This window comes from Aspergillus eucalypticola (assembly GCF_003184535.1).
Source record: "Aspergillus eucalypticola CBS 122712 chromosome Unknown BO83scaffold_17, whole genome shotgun sequence".
In the NCBI taxonomy this organism is placed as follows: Eukaryota; Fungi; Ascomycota; class Eurotiomycetes; order Eurotiales; family Aspergillaceae; genus Aspergillus; species Aspergillus eucalypticola.
Window position 1 is genome coordinate 238,229 of NW_020290291.1, and position 22,610 is coordinate 260,838.

At 51.1% G+C, this 22,610-nt stretch overlaps 9 protein-coding genes across 9 annotated transcripts; 6 read left to right on the forward strand and 3 right to left on the reverse strand.

Annotated features, from left to right (window-relative positions):
* Positions 1-535: 535 nt before the first annotated feature.
* On the forward strand, positions 536-1,994 carry BO83DRAFT_316323 (kinase-like protein; the record flags this gene model as incomplete). The annotated part of the gene is made up of 3 exons (XM_025527655.1): positions 536-606; positions 658-1,037; positions 1,126-1,994. The coding sequence occupies 3 exons, from the start codon at positions 536-538 to the stop codon at positions 1,992-1,994; spliced, it is 1,320 nt and encodes a 439-aa protein (XP_025386646.1).
* A 1,927-nt stretch (positions 1,995-3,921) lies between these two features.
* Positions 3,922-7,373, forward strand: BO83DRAFT_379589 (serine/threonine protein kinase). Its single transcript, XM_025531543.1, has 2 exons — positions 3,922-5,056; positions 5,109-7,373. Exons 1-2 carry the CDS (start codon positions 4,376-4,378, stop codon positions 7,254-7,256), a joined length of 2,829 nt encoding a protein of 942 aa, XP_025386647.1. The 5' UTR covers positions 3,922-4,375; the 3' UTR covers positions 7,257-7,373.
* Positions 7,347-8,522, reverse strand: BO83DRAFT_363593 (putative mitochondrial genome maintenance protein Mgm101). The gene is made up of 2 exons (XM_025529578.1): positions 7,863-8,522; positions 7,347-7,761 (listed from the first exon to the last, which is right to left on the reverse strand). The coding sequence occupies exons 1-2, from the start codon at positions 8,384-8,386 to the stop codon at positions 7,491-7,493; spliced, it is 795 nt and encodes a 264-aa protein (XP_025386648.1). The 5' UTR covers positions 8,387-8,522; the 3' UTR covers positions 7,347-7,490.
* On the reverse strand, positions 8,513-9,075 carry BO83DRAFT_379591 (uncharacterized protein). The gene is made up of 4 exons (XM_025531544.1): positions 8,935-9,075; positions 8,836-8,867; positions 8,716-8,780; positions 8,513-8,654 (listed from the first exon to the last, which is right to left on the reverse strand). Exons 1-4 carry the CDS (start codon positions 9,003-9,005, stop codon positions 8,586-8,588), a joined length of 237 nt encoding a protein of 78 aa, XP_025386649.1. The 5' UTR covers positions 9,006-9,075; the 3' UTR covers positions 8,513-8,585.
* On the forward strand, positions 8,947-11,656 carry BO83DRAFT_379592 (biotin--[acetyl-CoA-carboxylase] ligase BPL1). Its single transcript, XM_025531545.1, has 5 exons — positions 8,947-9,142; positions 9,258-9,894; positions 9,964-10,527; positions 10,578-10,849; positions 10,910-11,656. The coding sequence occupies exons 1-5, from the start codon at positions 9,091-9,093 to the stop codon at positions 11,407-11,409; spliced, it is 2,025 nt and encodes a 674-aa protein (XP_025386650.1). The 5' UTR covers positions 8,947-9,090; the 3' UTR covers positions 11,410-11,656.
* Positions 11,657-12,332: 676 nt separating this feature from the next.
* Positions 12,333-14,245, forward strand: BO83DRAFT_379593 (cytochrome P450; the record flags this gene model as incomplete). The annotated part of the gene is made up of 2 exons (XM_025531546.1): positions 12,333-12,918; positions 12,977-14,245. Coding segments are annotated over exons 1-2 (1,547 nt in total), but the record flags the coding sequence as incomplete, so codon positions are not given.
* Positions 14,246-15,933: 1,688 nt separating this feature from the next.
* On the forward strand, positions 15,934-17,304 carry BO83DRAFT_363600 (trans-aconitate 2-methyltransferase; the record flags this gene model as incomplete). The annotated part of the gene is made up of 2 exons (XM_025529579.1): positions 15,934-17,099; positions 17,203-17,304. The coding sequence occupies exons 1-2, from the start codon at positions 16,281-16,283 to the stop codon at positions 17,302-17,304; spliced, it is 921 nt and encodes a 306-aa protein (XP_025386652.1). The 5' UTR covers positions 15,934-16,280.
* An 808-nt stretch (positions 17,305-18,112) lies between these two features.
* On the forward strand, positions 18,113-18,744 carry BO83DRAFT_379594 (uncharacterized protein). The gene is made up of 4 exons (XM_025531547.1): positions 18,113-18,237; positions 18,302-18,375; positions 18,433-18,492; positions 18,555-18,744. The coding sequence occupies exons 1-4, from the start codon at positions 18,151-18,153 to the stop codon at positions 18,655-18,657; spliced, it is 324 nt and encodes a 107-aa protein (XP_025386653.1). The 5' UTR covers positions 18,113-18,150; the 3' UTR covers positions 18,658-18,744.
* Positions 18,745-19,610: 866 nt separating this feature from the next.
* Positions 19,611-22,024, reverse strand: BO83DRAFT_438516 (fungal specific transcription factor domain-containing protein; the record flags this gene model as incomplete). The annotated part of the gene is made up of 4 exons (XM_025536091.1): positions 19,611-20,653; positions 20,738-20,878; positions 20,934-21,192; positions 21,242-22,024. 4 exons carry the CDS (start codon positions 22,022-22,024, stop codon positions 19,731-19,733), a joined length of 2,106 nt encoding a protein of 701 aa, XP_025386654.1. The 3' UTR covers positions 19,611-19,730.
* Between the last annotated feature and the right edge of the window lie 586 nt (positions 22,025-22,610).

Below are 22,610 nucleotides of genomic sequence, written 5' to 3' on the forward strand. Positions count from 1 at the left end.
CAATTGGGGGTGATCGTACCAACGACAATGATGACAGCACATCTGGTTACTCATCTACAGTTCTGTTGCATCTCAAGCAACTATTCGGAGGCGAAGCCATAGCGTCAGATAATGCAGCGAGTCCGGCTAGGCAAGCTCCCGAAGTTCTTAGGCCCTTTGTACTGGTCGTGAAACCAGGTGTAGCTTAAGGTACAAGGCCATGAACCAAGCGTACGCTGCAAGCTTCAGCTCCAGTGTTTAGGTACGGTAAATACTCATAATTGGCCGTCATACATGTCAGCACTCGTAGGTCACATGACATTGATAGCGACGGAATTATGCTTCCTCTCCAACGTCATCACGAACGAACTCCTGAATATCAAGATTTCCTGGCTCGACAAAATCTCGAGCCATATCTATCATAATGAAACGATATGTTTTCCTGAAGAATAACCTGCGCTATCCCTGTCGAGGAACTATTGTTCCCTTATGTCGCCCGAATTTCCGTTGGCATCAACAGCCGCCTCGACGGCGAAATGTGGCCGTCAGAACCGTCATGACTTCTACCACCGACGACACTCCTTACTTTCAATATCAGCCTATCGAGCAAGTTGAAAGGCTAGAGAGGTACAGAAGAGGAGGGTATCATCCAATATATGTCGGAGACGTACTGAATAGTCGCTACAAAGTGATAGACAAGCTGGGACATGGGACGTTCTCTACAATCTGGCTTTCACGAGATGAGCAAAAGACAGCCTATGTGGCTGTCAAGGTTAGCACCGGAGATGCTTCTACTCACGAAGCAAAGATACTAGGTATGCTCAAGGATCGCTGCCTGGTCCATCCTAACGGTCGTCCCTTAATCCCCGTCATCCTGGACGAATTCCAGATTGAGGGCCCAAATGGGCATCATAAATGCATTATCACAGCACCCGCTCAGAGCAGTGTATCCGCAGCATTATTCTGTTGCTACTTTCAAATAGAGACGACTCGTGTCTTAAATGCTGAACTGGCCCTGGCTGTTGCATTTGTTCATGCTCAAGGCTTTGTTCACGGAGGTAAGTGAAAAGATAATCGTTCTGAATGCTTCCTAAGTATATGAGGGAGGAGCTATGTCTTGAAAGCACCGCTAAAGATACACTCCAGATATCCATCTTGGAAATATCCTGTTAAACCTACCTACTAGCCTTGACAAGCTGTCAGTCCAGGACTTCTATGAGCAGTTCGGTGAGCCCTATACGGAACCAGTTGTGCGACTCGATGGACAGCCTCTTCCTCCGGGCGTCCCTACTTGTGGGACTTTGCCAGCCTGGTTAGGGAAGCGAGCAAAAGATATTCTGCCGTTTGAGGCCCAGCTCCTCCTTAGCGACTTCGGCGAGAGCTTCTGCCCTCTCGACCCTGAGCAGCGGCGACGTGGGCAAGACTGTCCCTCGCCGCTTCCAGTCATACCGCCTGAAGCCTACTTTGAACCAGACAAGCCTCTTTCATTTCCCTCGGACATCTGGAGTCTTGCATGTGCTATGTACCCCTTATTTGGCCTGCGATGGCTATTTGATGCCACACTCGCCACTCAACATGACATAGCCTCTCAACAAGTAGATACCATTGGAGATATTCCGCTTGATTGGTGGAATACATGGGAGAAGCGCCATGAGTATTTTGAGGAGATCGAAAGGCCTAACAAAGATCGGTATGTCTGGCCATCTCTTGAGCAAAGATTCGAGAAGGACATACAGGCCGCACGACAGAGGGATAATGTGTCTTCTTTCGATAACGAGGAGAAGGTGGCCATTCTGAGCATGCTTCGCTCAATGCTGGCAATGAGGCCTGAGAAGCGAGCAACAGCGACGGATGTACTGAGCTCAGACTGGATGGTGACTTGGGGATTGCCAGCTGTGAAGAGGGCCCGTAATAGCCGGCAAACAGGAGGTCCATCGCTTTGCAAAAAGGCTGATGCAAGGTCCTCTTTGGTTGAACTAGCTAGCTCAGTAGCTCTTGAGCGCACCTATTCCTAACCTTGAGCAACCAGAAGGAATGGTGTAACACTCCATGCAAGAGGCGTTGGCCTTCATATACTTGATGATTCTTTATAATGTCCAATATGATCTAGCTTGAAAATCGCAATTTCATGGTCTGCGAAACCTCTGAGTAGTGAACAGCCAAGAAAGGCATCCTTTCATTATTTTCATCTCCCTTGAGGGTAGTAGTTTGAAGATCGCGAACTCTGTCATTGGTCGAATGATGGCTGACTTTCATCGGGAATATGTGATGAAAGATGACTATAGAATATTATTGTGCTACACTCATCGGAGAAGCATTATTAGAGTGAATACCTGCACTCAGATCGAATATATTCCTAAGTGCATGATGTTCATCCAATTTTCCTGACATTGCCACTATGAGTACCTTTCAATTTCATTGGGATTTCGGGTAATCTGAGCCCATGTAGCAAGAATATTCTTTTCTCCCTATTTTCCTTCGCTCTGAAGGTATCCCGTGGTGGCGATGAAAGCATGCAAAAAGTTAAACTGATCAAACAAAGTTGAAGACTCAGGAACAGACTCGTCTTAAATTTGACTGTGAACGTTGAAAATGCAATCGGCAGCACAGCCTAGTAACCAAATTAGTTTTTATCGCCCCTCAGCTCTGATAGACTGGCCACAGTGGAAGACTGCGAGAGGTTGAGACGGGCTGGCCGAGGGACTAAAACGGTCTAGAAGCCATTCTGAAACAGCCGACGGAGTGACCTGTCATCTTTGCCCCGGTACCAGTGTTAAGGATGCTTGTTACTGCAACGGGCTGTCCGATCAAAAACTCCGATCTTCCGCAGATAGATCTTCACTGCTTTCAAATATCCGTCTTTACTACAATATGCGATACACTATACAAAATGTTGTGGTAGTCCAAGTAACGTGGAGCCGAGGTGTATTCCGACTCTACATCTTATCATACCACACAACGCGGCCGAATCTAACGCCTCCAATCCCACGCACTAATCACAATATCGACTAGTCCAGGGGCAGCCGTCTGACGGGCTGACAGGTGTGCATAACATGGTTTCAGTGAGATTGATTGCAGCAGATTTCAGGGGTGAGAAGTGGCACTGGAACGGCAAATCAGCCTTACAACCTAACAACCTGACAAGGTTCAATTTTAGCGAAAGAAAGAAAAGACAATGCTTGAAGGGGTATAGTAAGCGACCGATTTATTACAAAGTAGATGCACTAGAAGTCAGCCACACAATCAGAACCACAACCCCGATATTCTGGTTAGTTTTGTGCCTGAATGAAATGTAGGGAACTGGTTCAGTTGTAACCAGGGAAATATATTAGCCAACTTGAAAGGAAGACAAGAAACCCGACCTGGAACCCCCTGAAAGGATTGTCTGGTTCCAACGGTCGCGGGCCGTGGAAAGTACGAGAGGAAGGAGAGAGAGGGAGAGAGGAAGAAGGGCAGAACAATGCCCTAGACTGGCCGAAAGTAGGCAGTAGGGCTTTGCCGGTATGGTTTGTGTGACGTTCCTCGTAACGTGACCGCCACCCTGACTAGTAATCATTCTAGTGATTCTACGTACTCACTTCACGCAATTCAACTTCCCAACTCAAAACTAGTGCGATGAACTAAATTTCACACCAGTGGGGGCTGTCTCTTCCCTTCAGAATTCAGATCGATCGCATTCAGGGACGCTGATAGGGCTTAGAGAGGCCTATAGTGTTCCCTATTATATCATCGCGACGAACAGAGACACCACCAGCAGTCGCCAGTCCGACAGCAACTATGGGCCCGGGGAATGATCGGCGGATTCCAACCAGGCCAGCCCCCAAAAAGAGGATGACTCCATTATTGCACGCCAGTGACTTCAGCCCGACTGAAACATGCTCGCGTGGGTTGCTCCCCTCGATTTTCCCTCTGGCTTTCTGACACTCGCGTCTTTTGACATTCCTTCGCCTGGCTTGTCGTTGTTTCTCTCCTTCATCGGGCCTTCGGCCTGTCCCCCCCCTTGACAGCGTTCTACGCATTTCATTTCCGATGCCTGTCCCTCTCGTTTCTTTTTTCTCTTTCTCTTTCCCACCTATTCCCAATCCTTTGACAAAAATAATACGTCCGTTCGCTGCCGCTCTAGTTCACCAACTAACGTCTCAAGTCCTGGTCCAGTCCATGCGGTTTTACTTTCGCTCGACCCACCCGCTCTCCACACGAACCAGTGGACTCCAACCCTCATTCACCCAGTGATTGTCAGATCCTGCCTGGACTGTGCAAAGCGATCTTACGTCCCTGGAAGTTACGCCGACCAATTGCGACATCGCTCGCTAATTGGAGCTGCAGGGCAGCTTCTGGCCTTACTTTTTAGACCGTCTCTTTCCCTAATTTATTCCCGATGCCATTCTCAAAATTCATGTCCGGCAGACCTGGTATCACGGAGAAGCGGCTGTCGGCTCATCGCTTCCAGCAGCTTCCCGACATGGCCCCGGACAACATAATGAATCCCAACGACGTCACTATTGACATCCCCTTGAACCCGGTTCCCAGTCGGAATCAGACCGGCGCTCGCAAGACAAGTAGTAATGTGGGAGGATCGCCGAATCCGTATCAACCACCCGGCGATGACAAAGGCATTGACGGCGAGAAGGAGGGTCTGGTCGCGCCAAATCCCGGCATGCGCAGACGCATCGACGAAGGCACCGGACGTTCCCTAGAAGACCCCGAGGATGGCACCGTCACTCGCATGGGCCGCTTCTACCAGACGATTCTCAACTACTCTGTTCTCACTCGCTACTTCATCTACGTCGCCCCACTCGCAATTCTCCTCGCCATCCCAATTATCGTGGGAGCAACGGTCGCGCAGGACGCGACTATCGGCGGAGTTACACTGCCGTGGTTCTGGTTCTGGATTGAGATCGTCTGGATCAGTCTGTGGTTGTGTAAACTTGCGGCCAAACTCTTGCCGTACATCTTTCAGACCCTAATCGGGTTTGTGAGTTCAGGAACTCGCAAATATGCTCTCATTCTACGCAAGTTGGAAATGCCAATTGCAACCGTGCTGTGGTGCGTAGTTTGCTTGGTTACCTTTTTGCCTGTAAGTCTAGTCTGATTCCATTATACGTGCCATCCACTAACTTTTCCTCCAGGTCATGACGCAAAATCCCCATCAGCAAGCCAAGGGCGATACCTCTACCAAATCCTGGGAGAAATCCATCAAGAACATCCTGTTTGCCCTCTTCGTCTGCAGTTTGATCTTCCTGGCTGAGAAAACCATGGTTCATTTGATCTCGATCAGCTACCACCGCAAGCAATTCGATGCCCGCATCAAAGAATCGAAGCGCAATGTGTATCTGGTGGCTCTGCTATTCGACGCCTCGCGCCACATGTTCCCCATGTACTGCAAAGAATTCCAAGAGGAAGACGCGGCCATTTCCGACTCCATTCTTCGCTCCGCAGCCATCAAGACCCGCACTGGCAGCTCATCAGCGCCTCTGCGCCTCATCCGAGGCGTGGGCCAGAATGTCCACCAATTCAGCAACAAAGTCACGGCGGCTTTTGGCGACGTGGCCCATGAATTGACTGGCAAGCAAGTTTTCAACCCCACTTCCACTCGGTCCGTCGTCACCCAGGCTCTGGAACACAGACGGACGTCTGAAGCGCTCGCGCGGAGAATTTGGATGTCTTTTGTCATTGAAGGCCGCGATGCTCTGTACTTTGACGATATTTGTGAGGTCCTGGGAGCTGGCATGGAGGCTGAAGCCGAGGAATGTTTCCACATGCTGGATCGCGACGGCAACGGGGACATCAGCTTGGAAGAGATGATCTTGGCCATCGGTGAAGTCCGCCGCTTAAGAAAGTCGCTGAACAACAGTCTCCACGATGTTGACCAGGCAATACACGTTTTGGACAACCTTTTGCTGACCGTGGCGGGTATCATTGCTATTCTGGTTTTTGTTTCTTTCGTGACAAGCGGCTTTGGTACCGTTATCGCCGCGGGTGCCACTTCTCTGCTTTCTCTCAGTTTCGTCTTCTCGACCACCGCTCAGGAAGTGCTGGGTTCGTGTATCTTCCTCTTCGTCAAGCATCCCTTTGATGTGGGCGACCGTGTGGAAATCAGCGACAAGCCGTACTTTGTCGAGCGCATTTCATTGCTCTTCACCGTGTTCCGAAATGTCAACGATCACCGTATCACGCAAGTTCCGAACGTCGTCCTCAACACCCTATGGATTGACAACTTCACCCGTGCCAATGCGATGCATGAGCGCCTCACCGTCCCCGTCAGCTTCGAGACCACCTTTTCCAACGTCCAGCTTCTCCAGGAGGAGATGGAGAGCTTCGTGCGCGACAAGGACAACTGCCGCGACTTCCAGCCAGAGGTCACCATCGATGTGGTTGGTCTGGGCGACATGGACAAGATGGAGCTGAGTGTCTTAATCTGCCACAAATCCAACTGGTCAAACGAGGCTGTCCGAGCTGCCCGTCGCTCGAAGTTCATGTGCGCGTTGATCTCCGCTGTGCGCAAGGTACCTATTCGCGCCCCAGGCGCCAGCGACGACGATGACAAGACCGAGAAGGATGACAACAAGTCGGATGCCGGACACGAAGACCAAACTCTCCCCGTCCGCCAGGTTTCCATCGCCAGCGAAGGCATGCGTCGGGCTAACACCACCGCTGGCGTCTCTTACACCGAATCCCGCTCGACTGGCTTCGACATCGGCAATTCCCCACAGTCGCTGCAGCGTCGTGGCATGGGCGCCTCCAGCTCCTACAGCGAAGGACTCACCGCAGAGCACGCAGCCCGGTCGCAGGACGGCTCCCGCGACGGTCACGAAGTCGACCACTACCAGACCCCCGTGGGATCCCCCGGTCAGGAGCGCCAACTCAATGTGACCTACGGACTCATGACCCGCGAACCGTCAACGGGTCGTCGCAAGGAGGGCCGCACTTCACACGTCGAGCCTGAACCCGAGCCCCAGCCCGTGGCTGCCCCTCGAGGCGATGTCCCGGTGCTCTCTGAACCAGTCCCTCCCCGTCATCGCCAGGAGGCGCAGCCCACGCTGCCCCAGGTCGCAGTGCCCCAGCCGCCTCAGCAGCCGCCCGAGTACTACAACTACCCGGGACAATACTACGACCCAACGGAGGACCCCTACGACCCAAACCAGCCGTTCGAGCTTCCGTCAATGCACGAGCAGCAGACGCCAGGTGGACGGGAGCACCATTCGACACACCTGACAGAAACTGAGCCAGGTCGATATGTGCCGCGACGGCCGTACGAGGGAGCGGGTAACCAGTAGCCATGAGTGATGATGATTTCTTCCGTTCTTCTTTTTCTTTGCAAAAAACGGCCACTTAGATTGTTGCATATGATGTATTATTAGTATTTTATGAGTGGACTGATCTATTAGCATGTAATTCGCAATGATATCGTACATTGACCTGTTATACAGAATTTAGTATCACGTATTCATCATGAGACTTGCTCCCCACATAGAAAGAGAATTCTAAAGAAATTGGAAGAGACAGCAAGACTAAAACTTGGTCTCCTTCCACGGATACCCAACGGTATCATCCTTCCTCACCCAAATCTTCGTCTTCCGTTTATTCACCACATGCTCCACAAACGCCTCGCGGGTATACTGCGCCTTGAACTTGCGAATCCACCTGGGATCCCACAACTCACTCGCAATGCCCAAATCCTTACAACACCGCACCAACGCATTCGACCGACATCCCTCCGTAGCAGTGGGGATTCCATCCGGGGAGAAGTAATCCTGTTCGCCGCGAGCAACTGAAACCAACCTACACCAACACACAATAACCAAATTAGCCTTATCCCCACTCACATACCCATATCACACACACCCGCACCCACCCAGGGAAAGGAAATGGAAAATACTAACCGCCCATTACAAACAAGCGCATACTCCCTAGTCACCATCTTCGGCGTAACAATACTCTCACTCCTCGGGACAAGACCCCATCCACCGGGTCCAAACGCCTTATTCAGTATCCGTCGGTACTTGATCTCGGGGAGGTAGAGGATGCCGTCGGGTTTGATTTCAACTTCTTCTGGGTCTGTCGGGGCGAGCAGGATGTCGGCGCATTCTTTCGGAAAGGGGGTTGCGCTGAGCCCGTGGAAGGAGCGCGTCCAGTCGATGCGGTCTTCCGTTGGGTTTGTGGGCGAGGGAGGGGTGTCGAGGAGGTCTTTAAGGGTGGGGGTGGTTTTGGGGGTGGAGGTTGAGGAGGTAGATGTAGTGGTGGTGGGCTTGGGTGTTGTTGATGTTGTGGAGGTGGTGGCGGGTTTTGCGGTGTTGTTGTTGGTGGTGGTGGTGGATTGGTAGCGGGTTGTGGTGGTAAGGGATTGGCGGAGGGTTTTGCTGAGTTGGGGACCGCGCAGGGAGCGCGTTAATAGCGGGAGAGACATTGTAGAGGGGTGTGGGGAGGTGTTGTGGTTGGGGATGTGGTGAGAAGGTGCAGCGGGAAGAGAAATGAAGTCAGAGCTGTATAGTGTCACGTGATTACAGAGTAGATAGCTCTGGGGAAGAAGGATGGAGGATAAGTGGAGAGTCTTAGTAGTTCTCTTCTATTGTACAAATGGTCTGTGGTATCGGTATCGGTATCATTTAAGCATCCTTGGTTTGTGTGCGCTCGTCGTTGCCCTGACGTTTCCAGCACTCGCGGAAGGTTTCCATCTGATGCAATTTCGTGAGTGAGGGTTGCGAGATGATCATGGATCAGATGGGAACAGTATACCTCACTCTGGCACTGGCGCCAGTCTTTCTTTTCGAACCAGCAGTCGTTCATTTTCATTTGCTCCGCTGGAATTTCCCTTAGCAGTTGTTTATGGATTAGGGAAAAAAGATGGGAAGGTACCTGCACAGCCGGTGCTGAAGATCCGCTTGTCCCTGGATGGACTGTCAGCTCAACCAACTCTTTTCCCTTCCTCCGATCTTCGCATCCCAAACAACTCACCATTCATCCGGCTCGTCGTCGTCTTCCTCCACCTCCACGGGCGGGTTCTCCCTTTTCTCCTGGTCCGACATTGTGCTTGCTTGCTTGACTGTCCCACTGCTTGACTGCTTGTGCTTGAGTGGTTGCTCCGAGAGAGTTGCAGGTAGTTGCCGCAAAATGGCGACCCCCAATATGACCGGCAAAAAGGTCAACGTTCTGGTCTATTCCGGTGCGTCACTCTCCCCTCTATTCTCCCCGCTTCACCCATCTACGAGCCCATTGACTTTCACTCAACCAATACTATACACTGCAATTTACTCACTATAACATACTTGAATTTACAGGCAATGGAACCACCATCGAATCGGTCCGCCACACTCTCTACTCCCTCCGCCGCCTTCTAGCCCCCCACTACGCCGTCATCCCCGTCACCTCCGACGCCCTCCTCCGCGAACCCTGGACCGCTACCTGCGCTCTCCTCGTCATCCCCGGCGGCGCTGATCTAGGCTACGGTCGCGTTCTCAATGGCCCTGGTAACCGCCGCATCGAACAATTCGTCAAGCGCGGCGGCGCTTACCTCGGTTTCTGCGCGGGCGGGTACTACGGTTCCCGACGCTGCGAATTCGAAGTCGGCGATAAGACACTTCAGGTTATCGGAGAGCGTGAACTGGCCTTCTACCCAGGGACATGTCGCGGAGGGGCATTCCCGGGGTTCGTCTATCATAGTGAGGCGGGAGCGAGGGCCGCGGAGATTTCGGTGCATAAGGATATCCTAAATGCGGGGGTTGTGCCGGAGCGGTTCAGGTGCTACTATAACGGGGGTGGGGTTTTTGTGGATGCGCCGACCTTGGCTGATAAGGGAGTGGAGGTGCTGGCGAGCTTTGAGGAGGAACTGAATGTTGACTCTGGGGAGGGGAAGGCCGCCGTGGTGTTTTGTCGCGTTGGTGAGGGGAGGGTTGTTCTTACGGGACCGCATCCGGAGTGAGTGTTTTTTTTTTAAATCGTCTGTGGTTCCAGGTGGTCTAGGTGACGTGTGCTGATGAATGGTAGGTTCGCAGCTGCAAACCTGGATAAAAAAGCCGGTGGCCCCGACTATGCAAAGGTCGTGGAGGCGCTGGAGGCTGATGACAAGGCGCGCACGGACTTCCTCAAAGCATGTCTGGTCAAGCTGGGCCTGCAGGTGACGCAGAGCACGACCACCGTGCCGTCGCTGTCGTCGCTGCATCTGTCCTCGCAGGAGCCCGCCGAGACGGCCGATCTGGTGGCGTCATGGCAGGAGATCATCACCAAGGATGGCAATGAGGAGATCCTGAAGGATGAGAATGACACGTTCCGGATTGAGAGACCCGGCGCGTGGAACCTGAGCGAGCTGGAGGACTCCCTCCCAGCGTCATCGCAGTCTACAGAGGGTATCGTGGATTACAACGCCATCGTTAAGCGACTGGTGGTGCACGACGACGTGCCATCATCGAAGCTGACGCCCTACTTCAATCACCATGCCTTCTACTCCAACCTCCACCAGTACCAATCGCAGTCCCGCGAGGGTGCATCCGAGTTTGGCTCCCACCTCGTGTATGGCGAGGTCGTCACCAGCACGAACACGATCTTGGAAAAGTAAGTAGACCTGTCCGATGAACAGACGCGAGACACGACTGACGGGTCAGAAACCCCAAGCTGCTGCGCAAGCTGCCCAACGGCTTCACCGCCAGCGCTACGACCCAGGTGGCAGGCCGCGGCCGCGGATCGAACGTCTGGGTGTCGCCGGCCGGAGCGCTGATATTCTCAACGGTGCTGCGCCACCCGCTCGAGAAGATACAGTCAGCACCAGTAGTGTTTATCCAGTATTTGGCGGCGATGGCGGTGGTGCAGGGAATCAAGAACTACGACGACGGATATTCGGAGTTACCGGTCAAGCTGAAGTGGCCGAATGACGTGTGTAAGTGATCCTTTCTTACGATCTGATCGAGGGATTGGGACGATGCTGATCAGCCGACAGATGCACTGGACCCGGAGAACCCGGAGAAGAAGCAGTACTCGAAAATCTGCGGCATCCTGGTGAACTCGCATTACTGCGCGAACGAGTACATCTCGGTCGTGGGCATTGGCATCAACGCAACGAACGCATCGCCTACGACGTCGTTGACGGCGCTGGCGGCGCGGTTCCTTGGGCCCCGGGCCGCCCCGATCACACTGGAAAAGCTGTTGGCGCGCATTCTGACGACGTTTGAGGAGCTGTATACGCGATTCCTGCGTGCCGGGTTCGATCGGGGATTCGAAGAAATGTATTACGCAGACTGGCTGCACATGCACCAGGTGGTGACGTTGGAGGAAGAGGGGGGTGTGCGCGCGCGCATTAAGGGGATCACGCGGGATTACGGGCTGCTGCTGGCAGAGGAACTGGGCTGGGATGACCGGCCGACGGGCCGGGTGTGGCAGCTGCAGAGCGACAGTAACAGTTTTGACTTCTTCCGTGGATTGGTGCGGCGGAAAGTGTAGTGGGGGGCGGAGACCATTACAGCCAGTCGATTTAGCATGGAGCGATTTTAGTGACTAACGTTCTATGTACTATGTAAATTAGCATGGTTAGAGATCGGAAGGGTTGCTGGACAGAGATAAAGTGCCGGCAGGGCGACCGAAATGAGCGGCACGCACAGATACCGCATTGGGAAGTCGAGCGCGGGCAGAAACACTTGCATTTACCTAATTCTGTAGGTGAAACCTACCTCGGACCTGGCAAGGGAACAGCATGTGGTTGGGTTCTTGGTTCAGTACCCCTGGAACCAGAGAGTAAGTGAGTCATTCCACAGAACATGAATAACTAGTTCACGTAGTGAAGTTTCCCCATAATAATAGAAAGGGGAATGGATTACTGAACACACATTGAGATTGTTATGGTTGGGATTGATGCAGTGGAGTGTGCCCTAAGATGGGGCCGGGAACACCCAATGCCATCAAGGCTAATATAGTGTGCAAACTGCAAAAGTACATACTAAGTACAATGTAGATGCAAAGCCGTGATGTTGGAACCAACCATTGTGGCTGCAGACTAATCATCCTCCAGGATGCATCTTTCCCGTAAGCCTGCAATCCGGTTGGCCCTGTTCGTTTTAGGGAGAAGGTATAGTGGTGGTGCAGTATAGGCCAGGGGAATGCTTGTGCAGACTCGGCGGTAATAAGGATGAACAGATGGCGATATGTGCGGGTCAAACCAGATACTTTTTCTCCACCCCTGAAGCCTGTCATGGCGGGCCTCCTGCTTCCATCCAGTTGGAAGCTCCGAGGTCTTAGACTAGGGGTCGCCGGTACTCCACTGCCACGACTAATCATCTCAAGTTCCTTTCCAACGGTCCGATGTGTCCATACTGCTTTTTTGCTTTCTCTATCATGAGGATGGTCCGATCTGCCTCGGTTGCCGGCCACTCGGTTTGCTGGCCATCCTGATCCTCCATCGTATTCACTTTAGTAGTTGAAACATAAATGAATCTAACTTCCCGCCCGGTACATTTATTTACCTTCATCAACCCCTCTTTGCCTCGCCAGTTTTGGCTTTTTTCTCCTCACTCCCCCTTCATCTTTCTGTCCCTCTCTTCCCCCACCTCAACCCTCGCCATGTCGACACTTTTGTTTGTCGCAACGGCCTCCCCCATCCTCTACCTCCTATATGTGCTGCTCTCTCGCTGGCAACATGCGCAAAATGCTCGTAAATGGAACTGCGGGAGTATTCCCTCATACCCCGGTGATCTGCTGGGCCTCAACACCCTGAAGGAGGCATTGGCTATGGACAAGGCTCGCCAGGTGCCCACAGTAACCCGCCGCCGGGTTGACATCATGTCCGCCCGCGAGAATCGCTATACCACTACATTCCACTTCCGTCAGCTGGGCACCGATGTCATCAGCACCTGCGATCCCAAGAACGTCCAGGCCTTGTTGGCCACTCAGTTCAAGGACTTTGAGCTGGGCCAGTCCCGTCGCAACGCTATGCACTGGCTGCTAGGCAGCGGTATTGTACGTCCACTAACTTCCTCTCCCTATCCAAACCATCACCCTTCTAACTCGTATCCAGTTCACTGCCGATGGCGACCACTGGTCTCGCTCTCGCGCTCTCCTCCGTCCCCAGTTCACCCGCGACCAGATCAGCGACCTCGATCTTGAGGAGCGTCATGTCCAAGTCGCCATGAGAGCCATGCCCGTCGACGCCACCACCGGCTGGACCGCCGCCACCGACATCCAGACCATCTTCTTCCGCCTGACCATGGACACCGCGACCGAGTTCCTCTTCGGCGAGAGTGTCCAGAGCCAAGCCGCCGCCCTCAGCAACGGCGCCATTCCCCAGGATGACTTCCCTGCCCAGTTCGACCGCGGTCAATGGTACTCCGCCCAACGCGCTCGCTTCGAGAAGCTCTACTGGATCGTGAACAACAAGGAAAGCCGCGCCATCAACAAAGCCGTGCACGCCTACGTCGACCGCTTCGTTTCCGCCGCCCTCAACTCCGACCCGGAGAAGAAACCCACCGGCCACTACGTCTTCCTGCACGGTCTGGCCGAAGCCACCCGCGACCCCGTTGAACTGCGCTCCCAGCTCCTCAACATCCTCCTCGCCGGTCGCGATACCACTGCCTCTCTCCTGTCGTGGTGCGTCCTCTTCCTCGCCCGCCACCCGGACTGCTTCACCTCCCTGCGCGCCACCATCCTCGCGGAATTCGGCTCCTACTCCTCCCCCCATGACATCACCTTCGCCAACCTCAAGTCCTGCCGTCCTCTGCAGAACTTCCTCAATGAAGTCCTCCGTCTCTACCCCATTGTCCCTGGCAACCGCCGCACGGCCGTCCGCAACACCACCCTCCCCACGGGCGGTGGTCCTGCGGGCACGGACCCCGTCTACGTCAAGAAGGGCCAGCCCGTCTTCTACAGCACCTACGTGATGCACCGTCGGCCTGATCTGTGGGGCGCCGATGCTGACGAGTTCCGTCCGGATCGCTGGAACGAGCGCAAGGCCGGATGGGAGTACCTGCCGTTCAACGGTGGGCCGCGGATTTGCATTGGGCAGCAGTTTGCGCTGACCGAGACGGGCTATGTGTTGGTGAGACTGTTGCAGCGCTTCGATGTGATTGAGGGCGTGGGCAAGACCAAGGAGGGGGAGATCACGATGCAGATGAGTTTGACGAATGCGCCGGGAGATAATGTGACGGTGCGGTTGCATGAGGATGCTTCTAACTAGTTTTTTTTCTTGTTCTTCTTACTGTTGTTGATGTTGATGATTGGATTGGGATACCCAATGTTCATATGTGTGTTAGCGTATATAGAGTGTGATTGGCACATTGCATTGCATTTTACATACATCTTCTTAAACTACTATCGTACAACTCATACGCCTGCAGAGTAGAACTAACCCAATGGATGTATCTAGGCTCCAGCACCAGCCAAGATTTCTTTTGAAAACTGGCAAAGTTTACCAAAGTCAGTTTACACTCTCCTCACCGCCTACGAAATACCCTTCTCCACTTTGACAGGGGGGGCGCGCGCCCGCCTGTGGGGTGGGAACTCGGACAACACCGACAGACCAATCATATTCCAAGAAAATGAGATTTTCATACCTGCTTCAAGACAACTTGGAGGTTACCTTAGGAGCAGATACTCGATTTGGATAATTATCCGTGGTTCATTTTTCTCATAAAGACATAACTAAACACTGCCACCGGTGTATTATGTAATATTTATCCGGTTTTGTGGATGAGGCGATAGTTAGCAGATGTCTGTCATTTTCTAGTCGGGTATTTATACATTCAATCTATTGGGAAATCGGAGAGGGAGAAAGCAGATGATTGATGATCTAGACTAGACTATCGGCCTCGCCGACGGTAAGTTCCCGGATGTACGGATGTAGTATGCAGCATACAGTTTGTCCCATAGATACTGTCCGTCAAATGTCTCAGATTTGAGTTTACTTGTTGCTTGCTGCTGCTGCTGCTGCTGCTGCTGCTTCTAGGTTGTGGTTTGTGGTTTGTTCGTGTTGGGGTTACGGTACTTGCTTGCTTCTCTTTCATCTCTCATTCTGGATCTGGTTCAGGTTAGCCTACCCGCTTTTTATTTTTTTTATTTTTTTTTTTTTTTTTTTTTTTTTTTTTCTAAAGTAAACGGGAGCTATTTCCGCCTGAGTTACTTTAGCTGTGGCCTGGGAAGTGACAGGTAATATACAAAGTGTAATTGGAATTCGATTGGCGTTTCTGGAATGTTTGATACAAGGGGATGGGTAGGGGGTAACTGGGAAACTTTGAGCTTGGATGTAGTGTAAAGGGGGATGCTCTGGATTTTATTCATTATTGTGTCATATTGTACATATTAGGAAAAGGTAGCGCGGGTGGACGTACGAGTCAGTTACTGCTGGTAGTAAATGAGGCAGGACTCGAGCATTAGTGTCTGTGGTCATCGGATCTGAACCAGGGATCCTTGTCATGGAGATGCTCGGACTGCTAAGACTAAGGGAGCAGCTTTATTTCATTGACAGCTCTTGCTTACCCCGCAGTCAGATGTATGGGCCATGGGTGGTCCTGGGCTTGTGTTATGGTTCAGATGATCGTTTGTACCGTATTACTGTTGTTGGTTAGTTCCATTTGGGGGTGTGGTTGAACGAATCGGTGTTGGAAGTGCTTATGTATGTATATTTTAGGTAATGCTGACTGCATAATGTGTACAATCTGTCAATTGTTAATAGTGCTCTATGTAATGGTGGTTATATTTAGAGTTGGCAATGCTGACTGCATCTGCTTTGGTTCATGTGCTGTTCTCATCGTGGCATCGTCATGCTATAAAAAGGTTCGATTGTTCATAATATAGCTGCTCGCTGTTAGGATGAATGATATATGGACAATGCTATCATCAGGTTATTTCAGAAACCTGAATCAAGAAAGGTCGTATGTCATGCCTTTGAAAGTGTATTAAAACAGCGATATATATTATGGAGGAATACATACTATCTTGCTTGAAGTTACCTCCAATCTTCCATATGTCGGCAGCGGCAACGCATTGTCACGTGCCGGTTGTGGAAGGCCCCGACGAGATTGTTGATCCGATTTCTGTATACTCTCGAAGTCAAGTAAGTACCCGCGCCTTCCGGCTTAACAGCATAAGATGATATCAGAGCAATAAGCAAGTAAGCAGGATCTGACCGAAGAATGTTCCTATCCCGTGATACTCAAACGGAAGGCCAATCATGTTTCCGCCGAAACCGGCACTTCAACTACCACTCCCATAGTAACATCATCTCCCACTTATATACCTCACATCAGATATAAGCAGATATAAATACTTCTATACATCATCAACACCAACAACACATCCATCCACAGCCAGTAGCTATCAAATCATCAATGGTCCGTCCTCGTCTCCCGCTCACCACCCATCGAATCACCCAACTCCTCACTCACCCCGCCAAAATGTCCGACTGGAGCGCAACCCAATACCTCAAATTCGCCGACGAGCGCGCCATTCCCACCCAAGATCTGCTATCGCATATCCCATTGCAATCTCCCTCCCACATCGTCGATCTTGGCTGCGGCCCCGGAAACTCCACCGCCATGCTTTCCGCCCGCTACCCATCCTGTCCGAGCATCGCCGGCATCGACTCCTCCCCAAACATGATCGCCCGCGCCAAGGAGTCATCTACATCTAGTTCAAACACCACCTTTGCTGTCGCCGACGTGGAATCCTACTCTCCCCCACCAGACCACCCCGTAGATCTCTTCTTCTCCAATGCCGTCCTCCACTGGCTTCCCCGCTCCACTCGTCTCCCTACTATCCGCAGACTCTTACTGACTCTTCCCCCGGGCGGCGTCTTCGCCTTCCAGGTCCCGGATACCTTAAACCTGCCATCGCATACTTCTATGCGGGAGGTCGCGAGGACGGGGCCCTGGGCGGAACATCTACGGAGTACGCTTGTGGAGAGGGATGGGTTGGATTCCCCTGAGGAGATTTATGATGCGTTGGTGGATGTTTGTGAGAGTTTGAGGATCTGGGAGACTGTGTACTATCACTCCCCTGGGGATTGGAGGGATATTGTCGAGTGGGTGAAGGGGACGGGGTTGAGGCCGTATTTAGATGGGTTGAGGGGGGAGGAGGAACGGAAGGAGTTTTTGAGGGTGTATGAGGGATTGTTGAGGGAGAAATATGAGAAGAGGGCCGATGGGAGGGTGATGTTGAGATATCCCAGGTTGTTTGTTGTTGCTGTTAGGAAGTGACTTTCTGCCTTTTTTTGTTTACGTGGTTGGGTTGGATGTGCAGTACAGTGTATAGCCAGTGGGACAGAATGTAGTATGCTATGATTGGTTTATACAAGCTTCCCGTGTATATGGCAGGCATGCATGCTGGTATGATTCTGAAGTTTATACGGAGTAGCTTGCATATGGAATAGATCGTCAGGTTCATGTACGCCGTCACGTAGATACTTAGCTTAGCCTAGCTAGACCGAACCACTCAATCGATCCTGTGATACAAGATGAAATGCATGACTCAAACAATTTGAACCACAAATTTCGACCATTCCCCGGACGCCAATGTTCATCTAAGACAGAATGCCGAAATTGAAACAAAACACGATCAAGGAACACAGTCACACAGAACCACATTACCACCTCGTTCAATGCCACTTACATTATGTAAGTGGTACGGATCGACAACCCTGAATAATAATATTAGCATTGTCTATACCCCAGTCCATCCAAATAGATCTCAATAAATGCACACTCCTCCTTCACAGCATACCCAGCGGCTATCCCGATCAAGGGACCGAATACCCCGGGAAATGAACACACATTCCACACATCCCTTATACCACCTCAAATCTAACTAACCCTGACACCCGGATGATCCCCGCGTTCAAGGAACGCCCCCTGGCTAACTAAATCAAGGGCGCGTCAACAACGACCTCAACAACAAACAGCCACACGGCGTAGTATCCCTCATTCCGCTCTGAAGAAATACTTTCCCACCAATACCTTACTGCGGAAATTACTTGCCCGGGGTATCCAGGCACAATCCAATCAAGCCATGCGTGCACCCCACGCAGCTATATCCAGGCATGTTATGAAGATGCCAACGCCGTCGCTTATTTCCTCCTTCTCTCCCTTGAAGATTTTGAATATAAAATCCAGCTGGATGACCACGATATCTCTCTTCATCCATCAGCAGCATCAACGGTAAAGCAGTCTAGCAGCCAACACATCTCTTCCAAAACAAATCAAAATGCAATTCACCACCTTCCTTTCTCTGGCTGTCGCGGCCATTGTCCCCGCTCTGGCTGCAGACAACGCTGCTCAGGAGAACATCGAGGTAACATCCATCACCTCTACACCAATTCAACATCGAATTCAAAAATATGCTAATACAAGAATAGGCCTCCGTTTTCCCCCTCCCCCACTTCAACGGTCCTCCCACCTTCAACGACGGTGACGCATCTTGCTTCACTTCGTGAGCTACCCCAAATCCCCATATACTCATGAATCGACTTCTAATCCTCGAATACAGCGTCACCGGCGAGATCCACTCCGTCAAGCAGGTTCCTGGCATTACCTGCCACATCTACTTGTAAGTGCCACATCTTCTCAGCCAATACCCTTCAATAAGAATGGATAGCTAACAAATAATAGCGACCACAACTGCGGCGGCGACAGCCTTCCCGTCACCGTTGACATCCCCGATGTCGTCCACGCTCACCACAACCCCGCTCTCAGCGCTCGCTGCTACCGGTAGATGGCTTCCAGCCATGGGGGAGTGTATGATTCCTAGGGTATTGGCTTGAACCTCGGTATATTTACAACCTGTCTTTGGTTGGGGGGGACGGCCTAGCGATTCGAAAAGTTCTACAGCACTGGCTCGGTTTATGGACTGGTCGGACACTTAATTATATTAGTAGTTAATGTGAACTTAAGAGTTGCGATGTACTTTTCTTCCCTAACCATTCTTTGTAGTAGAGTAGTAATCCTTAGGACAAAATGAGTGGATCTTAACAGGTGGTTGAGGTTTAAATGGGCTACTGTCTGTGATCCTTTAGTTCATCTTCATGTTATCTTAGTAGTTTGCTATGATGATGGACAAATAGACACCAATGCGTGTATTCTTTGGCTAGAGGCTTTTTAGACATACGGAGTACGATATATCATAGAATGTGGGGTGCTTTGAGAGTGCTCTCAATGTAGAACTTCACCCCTCGGGAGTACATATAAACTTCATATATAGCATTAGTACTACCATTGAGCATATTCAGAGACTACCGGTAGTAGGAGTCAGTGAGCAGATAAGTTATTGTGTGTCATTATTAGTTAGTTACATTGTTGTAGTAATCATTACTAGTAAATATATATCTCAGTCCGTTCCCCCTAGAATACCGGACACATTTAGCACTCTAACTGAACAGCCATGATGCTGGTAAATCCCAAAAGCCAATAGATATGAGTCATGAAAAGTACATATCAAACCTGAACTAGTCTCCCTAGTCACTATTTCCGTCTGCACCATGCTCATGCTCTATGTTCCATTTTGATTACATCCACGCAGCCTGCACTGGAGGTGCATCGGGCCGCTGCACCCGACAGGGAGCATAATAATATACCCCCTTACATCCACCCATTATATAAGCGCCGGAAGAGAACGCAAGATTTTTATAGCTAGAATGGACCGAAAGGGATGAACATTGTATTGTGTCTGCGCAATTCGTGCTGATAATTGTCCTGACGCGTCATAGAGCTAAAAGCGCCCTGCTATTCTCCCACACAGGAAGATTAGACAAAATCGCATCTCTTTCAATCATTCGCGTGTATCTATGCTCAACTTCCTTCAACGACACTCTTCCTCCGCCCACTAGACTTCAACTCCGGGCTAAGCGACGCAAATCTCCCATCTATCACCTCCGAAATAGAGTATATCAACCCATGCCGAATCGAAGGCCAAGACCTATGACTCGACAAGGCTAGTCTTAGGCCCTTAAGAACACGAATCGCACTCTCCGGGCCGTTCAAAATACCCACTCCTTTGACATACATAGGAGCTTCTAGGGTGCCTTGGATCCAGGAATTCTTCACATCATCTGGGACACCTTTATCAGGTCTCAGCGGTCGTTGACTGATTCTCCGTGTCCCATTCGCTCCCGCAGTACCGTCTTCTCCGCCCACGATACAATAAGCCCAGATATAGAGACCCGCGGTGAGAAAGGCCAAGTGATGACTCCCTGGTCCTGTGGTCTCGTCATAGAGAACTCCAAATAAAGTAATTGCTTGTAGAAGGGCTTCTCGGGCTAGTGCCGAATTCTGCTGCATCCAGTGTGATAGGGATGTAGCGGCGGCAGTCATCTGGTCCACTGTGACTTGCCATCCGCTCAAGGCGTATAGACAGCGTAGTGGTGTGCGTCGGAGTATGTTGGTGACGTGGAACATCACTTTTAGGAAGATAGGTGCGTTGTTTACTATGGGTGTGAGCATAGAGAAACGTTTGATGGTAGGGTCGCATTTATCGTCTAGAGCTGTTCGGAAGGATACTAGTTCGTCCGGCCATTTATATAGCCTCCTCTCGTTGAGGCCTGTGGCCATGTCGGCTGCGAACCATGGCTGGGTGGATCGTAAGAGGCGCCTTTCTTCGACGTTGAATGTTAGAAGTATTACTAGGTCGCTGAGGCCGGAGTTGTCGTTGAGGAGGTTGTCGAGTAAGTCTGGGTTAGAAAATGCGGTTTTCAGACTCGGCCTGTCTTTTGATTCTGTACCAGGTTAGACCTCTCGAAGTTGGAGATGAAACAATAGAAAAGCAAAGTAATGGAATTATTCGTTCAATGGCTGCTCACCTGGTCTTGTTGGCAGACACTCCTGCCATTGTTCGAAATTTGATGTCCATAACTTGTCTCGGCATGGAAGAGCTATCTTGAAATCGTCGAGGGTCATTGATGAAGGAGCATCCTTGAATGTCCAATAGCAGCATTCGAGCACTGTATCGTTAAGATAAGTTATGTGATGTCGAGGTAAATCAGAAAGTGTCCTCACCATACACACAGTAGACGATCCTTCTCTGAGACTCTAACCCCACCCAGCGACGCCACCTTTCATATGGGTCCAAATCATCTGGAGATGGTATGCTCTCAGCAACGTCGGCAGAAACTGATTTAGCCACTGAAGTGAGCATGTTCCTCTGGTACTGAGACGTAAGAATCTCATCTTCGTAACCGCTGAACAGGAGAGCTGTATTGCGTAGAAGAAGACACTGCGCAAGTGTCATCTGGTCAAGGGTAATAGTTTCCGTGGCCTAGCGAGTCAGCTACACTGAAGTAGATAGTGAAGTTAAGGCAACTCACATCCTTCGGTAGTACCTTCTGTAGAAGGTCCTGTAGACCTAAGACATAAAGCTCCGAGCGCTCCACATTAGAGTATTGGCACCCGACAGATGCCACCGCTAAGATAAGGACCCATGAGGCATCTTCTTTACTGAAAGATGACGGATGGATGAAAGACATCCAAAGGTCATGGTGCTCGAAGTAGAGCTGGACCATCGCGTTCAAAAAGGACAGGCTGATGAAAGGTGACGCACACGAGGAACATTGCTGGCTCTTCCAGAAGTCACAGATCTGTTGGTATTGCTTGTCTAGTATGGGTCTAACATGTCCATAATCCTCAGCTGCGATCACGTCTTCATCTGGCTGAGTTTCCGGAAACCGACTGCAGCAGCACCCGTGAGCATGAGATTCTTCTGGCATGGAGAAATCACTTTGCGACGAAGGATTATCGTCGTTATCTTCCCGGGTGGAGAGTGAAGTGACTGATCCCCCTGACGGTAGATTTATATTCATGTCTACTGCCATGGCATCACCTAACCCTTGGCTAGGTAGTGATAACACATGTGGATGGATAGCGTTTTCACCGGGGTGGTCGATAGGGTACATACTGCAGTCTTCTCGATGTTGTTCGCCCGATCCTGTAGTAGCTTCCAAGTCTTCGAATGGAAAGTGGTCGGCTCGTACATGTTGTTCGTCGAAGGTGACATGATTACCACTGCCACTTGAGATGATTGTAGGATCGTCATTCAGAAAAAGCGTAGAATGAACAAAGTCAGGCGTCTCTATCAGTGGAGGATTCTCCATTGCAGGGGCTGGCTTTGAAAATACACATTGTGTGTTTCGCTTAACACATCTACGACACGGCGACTTGCCATTGCAGCGTTGCTTTGCCTTGGCACAATTTAGGCATGCTTTTTGAGACCGCCGACGATTGCGGGTGCAAGGTGGTTCTTCACCATCGCTTTCTCTCGAATGGGTGGCTTGGTGTTTCCTCAAAGTATCCCTGTAACAGTTACTATTCTCGATTACATACTAGTGGAGATTAGCTATATGATGAGGACACAAACCTTCTAGAAAACATGCGAGAACACACATCGCATCGAAAGGGCTTCAATCCGAGATGGCTGAATTCATGTCGTTGGAGATGCTCTTTTCGGGCAAAACTCTCTGGGCAGAATTCACACGTCCATCTTCCCGACGTGTCCGACCCATCTGCTGTTGGGGCTTCCATACTCAGGTACAGATTGCTGGGTTGGTGAAGTAGAAGGACCAGTTGCAGACTCGGAAACCACGAGCCGTACAAGTTGGGGTTCACTGACGCAAGCCCCCACATCCCGCCACCCCACATTCTCTTATTCATCGCTTTCAACCGAGGTAAACAGCAACCACC